The 9,453-nt window shown below is 49.6% G+C and overlaps 1 protein-coding gene across 1 annotated transcript; it reads right to left on the reverse strand.

Annotated features, from left to right (window-relative positions):
* Positions 1-203: 203 nt before the first annotated feature.
* On the reverse strand, positions 204-8,753 carry KLF11 (KLF transcription factor 11). The gene is made up of 4 exons (XM_076332793.1): positions 8,669-8,753; positions 6,201-6,455; positions 3,869-4,862; positions 204-1,845 (listed from the first exon to the last, which is right to left on the reverse strand). The coding sequence occupies exons 1-4, from the start codon at positions 8,708-8,710 to the stop codon at positions 1,541-1,543; spliced, it is 1,596 nt and encodes a 531-aa protein (XP_076188908.1). The 5' UTR covers positions 8,711-8,753; the 3' UTR covers positions 204-1,540.
* Positions 8,754-9,453: the final 700 nt, after the last annotated feature.

The following is a 9,453-nucleotide window of genomic DNA, read 5'->3' on the forward strand; positions in this document are numbered from 1 at the left end:
AAAATAGTCCTCAGTTCTCAACTAAGCTCCAGTGTAGGAGTGGCTGAAGGGAGAAGAGTCCAGAAGGAATAAACACTACAGAAATATTTCATCCAGCAGGTGAGCTGTCTCCCAGCAAAAGAACACCCGGTGCTTCACAGCACAACAGCTCTACCACAATACATATGCGCATCCTTCCGCACCACGGAAACTGAGCAGTCCGATTGTGCTACAGGCATTTCGTTTTATTACTCGTACCACGCCATTACAACACAGCACTCCTGCAGCCAGTGATTCTGCTTCTTAGCCATATTTACACTTGGTGTAAAAGAAAATCCATTCAACAGGGAGAGTATCTCATTTAATAGAAAAGGGTGATTTTATACAAAGTACTGTGGGGAAGTATAAGGCCACATGAAGAGCATCATCAAGTTGACATGGTGGCTATTTCTTAAGTCACAACACGATTAGTACTTCCTCTGGTGCTTTGATACAGGTAAATGAAAGCCTTGAAAAATTTCCTATAAGGTGCACAAGCATCCACAATACATAAAAAAACCTTAATTTTCTATTTCTCCCATACTCAAAAAAAAAAAACCAAAGAGACCCAGCTAATTATTCATGGGTTGTCTTGCCATTTTTGCATTTTTCTGTAGATTTTGATATGCTGGTTTAGTAGGACTGGAAGTAAAGCATCATTTTTAGTGTCAAAGCTTCTAAACAGTGTTTGTGCTTCTACCTCCATCAGAACAGTCTGGCTCCTCCAAACTTCGTTCTGGTGGAGTGTGGACTTGGGAATGCTCAGTATGTCAAACTTCTACCAAAAGTCACAACGGCTTCCACTTGCAAAGGGTATGAATTTATAAAATGAGGATTTCAACACTTCTTTTCTGAAAGAAAGTCATTCTGGTTTGGTTTGTTTTAAAAACGATGACACACTTCGATCTCAAACCTCCAATGTCACCTGCGCAAGGAGGGTGTAACAGCACCAGCCCAAAGCAGGATCAGGATCTGCAAGTGTGAAAATCCCAACCACTGTGAGCTATCAAATACTGTGTGTTTACAAAATGCTCTGAATACAATTCTTTAGGTTTACTGAAAAGGAGTTTCCAAAACTCTGGGTCTCATCCTGCGCACCCCTACTAATGCAGATCAAGTAATTTGCCTGCATATCAAGACCAAAATGAATAAATACAAAATATATTTGGTATAGAAAATACTAGTATAAAAATTAAAAATCACCCTGTTTTACTGTCCATCAAAATATTAACAGCAAGCATTACAAGTGACTTTTTTAACCTATTGCCAAAATCATTTCCAAGGAGTTCTGCTTTCCTGAAGTGCTGGTGATTGCATTTGCCCAAGTGTTGAAAAAAAAAATAGGGAAGGGACGAGGAAAGATATGATAGATTTCTCGCATAGCATTATTAACAGAGGACCTAAACTGAAGGAAACTGAAGTATGCACAAACATGGGGGAAAAAAGCCATTGTCAGTTCTGTTGTAGCCATCAGAGCTTTTCCTGATCTTCAGAAAGTTTGTAGAGAAGGCGCTCCCTCACACTAGCCCTGACAGACAGATGATGGCACAGGGATGAGCATACTCAGAGCGCTGCTGCTTTTCGGTTTCTCTGCTGTGGCAATTCTGTTGAGTTTGCCAACCTCTGTCTGCCAGCTGGGGATCTTCTTTGTGGTCATATGGCGGCGGGTGTGCTTTGTCAAGTGATCGCTGCGCATAAAGCGACGCTCACACACAGGACAAGCAAACTTCTTCTCTCCCGTGTGAGTTCTGCGGTGGCGTGACAGTTCATCTGAGCGGGCAAACTTCTTGTCACAGCCTTCCCAGTTGCAGCTGAAAGGCTTTTCTCCTGCAGAACATAAAAGAAGCATAACTTACTTTTGAGAAGCTGTGTTACAGTTTTATCAAAGAACTAACTCAAATCCTGCCTTGCAAAAACTGATGAATTCCACAGAACTGCTCATGTGTGCAGTCAACATTAGCTTAAGCTCAAGTTGTGTTCCAGAGAAAAATCATAAGTATTGTTTCTACTTACTCCCTCATATCTCTTTAAATGTTCTTTAATCAAGTCTATTTTTTTAATTGTCCAAAACCCCAGTTTAAAGATTCTTCATAAAACTACCTTATCCGCTGACTGAACTAGAAGCAACCCCCTGTCCCCATCCCTCTGTGACCACAGCTCTACGGCTGCTGTATGTCATCAGCAAATACTGTGGGCAAACAGGAAGCCTGGAACCAAGCCTCAGAGTCCTGCTGCTCCAGTGATCCAGTCCTGCACACAAACACATTGCCCCAGCGAGTACTACTGGGGAATGGCCTGTCCTGCTGTCCCCACACAGCTGGAGGTCCAACGGACAGCTAGGGGAGTTCTGCACGCCCAGAAACGACAGCAGTCAGGAAGGCTGTCCACGTCAGCTTCTGCTCATCCTGCTTAACATCAGATCTATCCCAAACAACATGATCTACCACCTGCAAACCCCGTAAAGCTCAAGATAAGCGTCTACCACATGACCCAAATTTACAGTAACACTTTGGAGCAGAACAAAAGCGTCCAGCAGAAACGAAGCCCCACAGAAGCATTGTTCTTATTTCAGATATTGAGAGTAAAGTTCTATGTTTGGTGTATGTGATATCACCTAGCTACTCAGAGTACAGGGAAAAGGTGGGAGAAGAAGGCTAAACTACTCTGCCCCCCGATCCTGTAACATGGACTGGCTAGTGAAGGGTCAGCGTGCTACACCTCCAACAGATGTCCTAGTCTTAATCACGATACAGGGACACACACAGCTTCCCTACGGATCAGCAGCAGCAGCACGTGCTCAAAGCGAGACACTTGTTGGTAGTCTATGTTTATCCTGTAGTGCCAGGTTAATTCAGCAGCCTGCAGCACTTACTCTCAAACCAGAAGCAGAAGCATCATTCTACCTCTGAGCTCTGGTTTACAAGGATTATCAGCTTCATATGGGGTTTAAGCTCTTTCCCCAAAGGAACTGTAAAGACAAGCTGGCAAACTAATGCAAATCCTGCCACGGAAGCTGACATCCAATAAACCAGAGTGTCTGTGGGGCAAGGGAGGGTGGGGGGAAAAAAGCCAAGGATAAACAAAATTAGACAAACTTCTGAATGAGCTATTCTGCACCAATCTCCCACTACGCCTGTCCCTCAACATCAAAAATAGTCCCTGAGAACTCAAAGTTAGTGTTAACAGGATCTTGGAGCTAGAAAAAGGATAAGTAAAACACATGTATACTGTCTCCACACTGACCAGATTTTAATGGAGCAAATCAGCTCACATTAATTACAATTAATTTTCATTTACCTTTAAAATTCCCTTTCTGTAACTGAATAAACTGCTACATTCCTGTAGGAGCTCTACTTCCTAACACAGTATCCCAAAATCTCAATGCATTCCCATTTAGCCTAAACAAAACTCTGGAAAAATGTTCAGTTTCTGACTTTCTCTCTTTTCTTTTACTCGTGTAACAATTAAGACCAACTATCTGTACTATGGTTTGCTTACACCAGACCTCTCCATGCCCCAAAACAAGGGACTTGCACAATTCATTTCGATCTAGTCCAGATGGCAGGATTCCACTCAAACCTAAACACACACACACAGAGGGCAAAGTTTCGCTCCAACTAAAGTGTGTGAAATTCTGACACTATGGGGTCAGTTGAGGTCTCAGAACAAAGTCTGTCTTGTTTTGCTTGCCCACAGAGAATGAACATTCTTCCCTTCTCTGAGATGAGCAGAAGTTTCCCGATCACCTGCCTCTTCCCTTTCCCACCCCTTCCCCCCAAAAAATGTGCGTTTCAGCACCCCAACACAAGCCAGTGCTGCAGCAACAAAGGACCCGCCCTGTTGTACACACCAGTGTGGGTGCGAAGGTGGGCCTTGAGGTGGGAACTTTTGAAATAGGTTTTCTTGCACCCAGGGAAGTTGCAAACATAATTCCTCCGTCTAGAAAAGTCCATCTGGGGGGCGCAGCTTTGACCAGAAGCGATGAACACAGGAGCAGGAGCAAGGGGCAGTAACTTGGTGTTCCCAACAGTCATTACTGTTTGTGGGCACTGCGGTGTCTGTGTGACAGCAGTCTGTGGAAGAACCAACATGACGGTCCCCTGAGGCACGGAAGGTCCCATGAGTACAGGCTGAGAGAGCGGGGCTGTCTGTGGTAAAATAGGTTTCATGGGAGTTGAGACTGTTGGAGTTGAAGGCTTGACATAGGCGTTGATCATACTGCTTTGTCCATTTAAAGGGATCATTTGACAAAGAACTTGGGGGCTTGAAACAGGGGCAGCTGTCACTGGGGTAGCTCTTTTTTGCAAGTCGTTCTCACAATTCTTTGGTAAGTGGGTCTGTGGCGAAACAGGCCGGACTGGTAGTTGTCCTTTATTGGTCACAACATCACTGGAGTCATGTGCGTAAGGTTGATGTACTGGAGAGGTTTTGTTAATTAAATCATCTGCAGCACACGTGTCCTGTGGCAGTCTGGAATGTCTTCGGTCATCCGCTCCACACCAGTCTCTGGAAGTGCTGTAGCCTGAAACTACCTTTGTTTTCTCTTGCACAGCAGGAATGTGATGGTAAGCAGAACTATCACCTGTGTGACGTATCACACTCGTTGCCATGGCTCTGCAAGGCTGAGGGGCAAAGGATTCAGATATTGCTGGCTTCTGGCTGCACTGTCGCTCCATGTTTATAACAGATGGCTTGGTTATGGGAGAGGCACCGGTTGCTGATGTGACTGAGCAGGCGGCTGTATTTGCCATGACAGTCCTCGGCTTGGAGTAAGTGACTTGTGAGGAGAGGAGCATAGCAGCTGATATCTCAACAAAGTCAGGACTGTGCGGAGGGGTCATGCACTGCAAAAAAGAAAACACCATTATACAGCAGTGTAATTTCATAGCACAATTTTTCACTATCTTTACTGTGAAAAATAAAATTACAGCCCCTCCCCATAATCTTAGAACCTGCCTCTTGGGACAAACTGATTAAAGCATACATTGCCTCATCTGATGGCCATTCTGAATACACTCAAAAGCATATTAATAAAAGAAAGGCAATGAGGCAGATATAAACCTGCATAAAACATTGCATGTCTACTCACTGTGCTACAAAAAACTTTCTCGTTCCTTTCTCCTTGGCAACGGGTGCAGCTGTAAGAGGCTATGAGTGCTCTGCTGTTCACAGAAAACAGACTAGTGACAGATAGCGACACTGTACCATCCCAGTCTCAAGCTTCCAGCAAGCCCTAGATCTTTTATCCATGATTACCCCATCAACCAGTGGCTACTTCTGAGATAAAGACAAATGGAGCTGCTCTCTGCCTTCTTATTCATCCATTTCTCTCTATGCTCTCTTGCTGTCACCACCTCTCGTTCTCCTTTACCACTGAAAACTCATGCCTATCTCCTGTGCTGCTCAAGAGACAGTGCCAACACTGAGCGGCAGGAGTATGAGAGAAATCCGTCAACCACCTCAGCCTCTTTCCTCTATTATTCCCCTTTTCCCTGACATAACTGCATATTAGAAGCCTACGGGTTGAAATGGGCCTTAACCATCTGACACCTGAATGGCACCAAGCCCTTTTTTAATACCTACTTTTGTTACAACATAAATGGCAACAAAAAAAAAATTGTGATTCAACCAACATTAGTCAGCTGGAGTAGACCAATGCTTGGGAGAAATAACAGACTACATGTACAAACACATAGCATAGAAACTAATTAAATTGTCTATTTCATAATGGTAACCTGTACTTTCTCTTATAACAACCAGAGTGAAGCCAGATGTCATCAAGAGCCTTTTTCATGTAGTGCTTGCAGGTAAGTCAGTGCCGAATCACTGAGGCTCACTCTGCCATTCTTACTCAAAGTGCTCCAAGAAACCTACAATAGCCATCCAGACAGCATCCTCAGCTCACCTGTCAAACTAAATAACCTGCCAGCAAGGGCTTTCACATCTAGATTTAACAAGGGATCAAACTCCTACACGCGCCATTCCAGAGACACGGAAAACCCCAAACTCAGCATGCCCACCTCACTATTCTATGTACACGCACACACAGAGCACTGGCTATACTGTAGCTATTCTACACAGGGACACATGAGCAAGCTATCTTTTCCAGCCAAGTTAAAACATTGCAGAAATGTAACATCCAGATGTCAGGCATATTTTTTTTGCCTTCATGTTCTTCTTACCAGTGTAGATAAATAGTCCTTTGGTAATTCAGACGTAGCCTCAGCGTGCATTGTGAAATCACCAGAATCCGAGAAGGGCGTAAGGGGCCTTATCTTTAATATGTCACCTTTCTGCGATCTTTGACCCCAGGAGCTCATACAAACAAGCGCTTCAACGGCTTCAATGTCGTTCTGCTCCAAGGTGCTGCAGGTAGACCTTTCGCTGTCATGACGCTGCCTTTCACGGATAGACTCATAGATGTCCACAATGTCAACCTAAATGTAATCGGATTACTGGCTGTTAGGACAAGTCAGAATACAAAGCCGACACCACCCACATACTGTCTGCTCACGATGAAGGTCATCTGAAATGGATCCCAAGCCCGTGGCAAGACTTTTACCAACCAGCTCATCTCCCCACCCATGTTACTCAAAAAAAAAAAAAAAAAGTGTTATTTGCAGGAAAGGAACAGGTATGTGTGCAGCTCACGTTTCCAGAGTTACTTTCCTGGATTACACTGCTCTGAATAAACACATCCCACGCCTGCATACAAGCAAAAAGAGGAAAAAAAATCCTGACTTCCAACGTTGTTTAGACAAGGCTGCTTCCTGGACCCAAAAGACAACTGCTATTCAGCACTAATCTCATTCTGGTAACATTTAGAAGATAAATTTCAGCTGACAGTAAGATGCTTTAAGGTATGATCACAGATTCAGAGTACCACACCTTGCAAAAGCATTTTAATCTTATTTTTACCAATAGGGAAGCAAGGAAAATAGTCTTCAAAGTGCAGTGGGAGTTATTTGTATTGTACTTTAGAAAGGTATGATACTACATAGGTGCTAGGTATCCCAAAACACACTATGAGTAACATGAAGACAAATGTAATCATATGCATTTGCTTCCAATTGCAAGCATCAGAGAAAATTCGTGTGTGTGCATGTGTATGCATGCATGCAAAACACTTGACTTCTCTGTGAAAGGATACCCAAACTTCATCAAGCTCACTCAGTGCTTGGCAGTGACTTCAAAAGCTACGTTGTGCTGTTTGTTTATTGCTCATGTGCTATCTCAGTCTCAACTAGGTGCCCAAACTCTTCCAGTCTTTAGGCACGCCAACTAACTGTGAAGGCTGGGATTCAGAAGCATGGACCAAGATTTTTGAGCATAATGCTGTTACACAGCGTGCTTATATACTGCAGCAAAAGGGTTTTAACTAAGAAAGCACCACCACACCGTTAGCATGGCCCAAAGCCCTAGAGGGAACTATATTTGGTGGGTGACATCACTTATACACCTAAGTAAACAAGTTCTGTTACTGAGTTAAGTAATGTGGAATGATCCTGGCTCAACAGGGTCACAAAGATGCAAAGCTGTGTGACACTGTCTCCACTATAGGGACCTGCGTGGCAAACATGTTAAACATCACCAATCCAAAATGCCAGTACTGGACCCACAGAGGACTTTCGCCTAAAACAAGAGGTACCATGCATGGAGATATCAAGGCTGCGGGCAGGAAGGGGCTAAAGCACTCTAAAACAGGGATCTACACGATTAACTGCCTTGAGAGAGACTTCTAAGAATTTCCACTGAAAACAAGAACGAGGGCAAAAACCGATGTCACCTGCAAGCCTGGACCTAGACCGCCTGTCAAACAGGAGCCACACCAGGCAAGGCTCTGCACTAAGCAGCCAGAAAGCCTGTGAGTGTTCCTCAAAGTGTGGTTGGAGGCAGCCAAGCCAGCAGATTTTTTTTTCCCCAACCCTACGTTTCAGGAGAGCAGTTTTCCCTAAAGAAACATGAAAAAATACTCCCCGCTTCAAAAAAACCACCCTAAAAAAGCCCTTTCTCAAGGCGAGCGCTGCAGCCCAGGCTCTCCCGCTGCCAGGGAAATGGCTAACCGCGCCTGGCCGCCTGTCCTCACATCACCCCGCCGGCTGCCGGGGCCGTACGTGCGCGGGCAGCTGGCAGGCGGGCGGGCAGGGACGGTGCGGGCCTGGGGCCCCCACCGCCGGGCTGCGCCTCTTCCCGCCCGCGGGGCCGCGCCACCCCCGCCCGCTCCCCGCCTCACGGCGGGTGCCTCCGGCCGGGCGGCGCCGCTGAGGGGCGGATGGCGGGAAGGGAAGGAGGAGGAGGAGGAGAGCAGCTCCCGCCCTGCCACCGCCCACACACGGCTGCTGCGGGAGGGCCGCCCCCCCCGCAGGTGACCGGGGCAACACCCGCCCCCGAGGGCTCTGCCCTGGCACGACCGCCCCCCCGGCGGCAACGGCACCGACCGACACCCCCCCCCCCCCCCCGCGGCGGGTAACGGTCCCAACCGACCACCACCCCCACCCCCCCCGGGGTGAGTAACGATCCCGCAGGGCCGCCGCCCCCGCTGAAGCGGTAACGGTCCCCGCGCCCCTGCCCGCCGCAGAGCACGTGCCGGGGCCGGACCGGCGCCGGCTGCCCCCTCCTGCCTGCCTCCCTCCGCCCGCCCGATGCTTACCGCGGACGCATCTCCCATCTCCGAGCAGGGCGAGCCGTGCATGGCGCGGCTCCGGCGGGCGGCGGCGGTGTGACCGGGGAGCAGCGGCAGCCGCAGGAGCAGCACGCACAGCAGCAGCAGCAGCAGCCGGCGCCGCCTCCGCCTCCTCCCCCGCCCTTTCCCCCTCCCCCGCCCGCCGGGAGCCGAGCGGCCCGCGCGCCGGGGGAAGGGCTCCGGATCGCTTCCTGCGCCAGACAGCGCGGGCGGGGCGGGGCGGGGCGGGGCGGGCGGCGGGGGGGCGGGGGGCCGGCTCTTCGCCAATCACCACCCGCCGCGGCCCGCGCCCGGCCAATGAGCGGCGGCGGCCGGCGTGATCGCGGCGTGCCGCGGGGCTGCCGGCAGGAAGGGCGGCGCGTGGGCACGTTCGGCGGCGGCCCAGCCGGCGGCGGGCGGGAAGGCAGGGAGGGGGCGGGGCCGAGCGACGGGAGGGGGAGCGCGCGCTGGAAACTGGGGGAAAGGTCGGGCGGGGGCGGGGCGGCGGCCGGGAATGCCCGTGCGCGCGGGGGTGTGGCGGGGCGGGGCGCGGCGCGGGGGCGCGGCTCCCGCCCCCGCTTCCCCGGCGGTGCGTGCGGCGCGGCACGCAGGCACCCCTCACCCCCCCACCCCCACCCCCCGCGGGTCCCTGCGCCCCCTCAGGGCGGCGGGGCCCGGCCCGGCAGGGACTGTGCGGCGGGGCCGCGCGCCCGCCCTCGGCGCTGGGGCGGGTTTTTGGGGAAACATCCCTTTCCCGCACATTCCCACACGCC

This window comes from Aptenodytes patagonicus, chromosome 3 (genome assembly GCF_965638725.1).
Source record: "Aptenodytes patagonicus chromosome 3, bAptPat1.pri.cur, whole genome shotgun sequence".
NCBI classification, from domain to species: domain Eukaryota; kingdom Metazoa; phylum Chordata; class Aves; order Sphenisciformes; family Spheniscidae; genus Aptenodytes; species Aptenodytes patagonicus.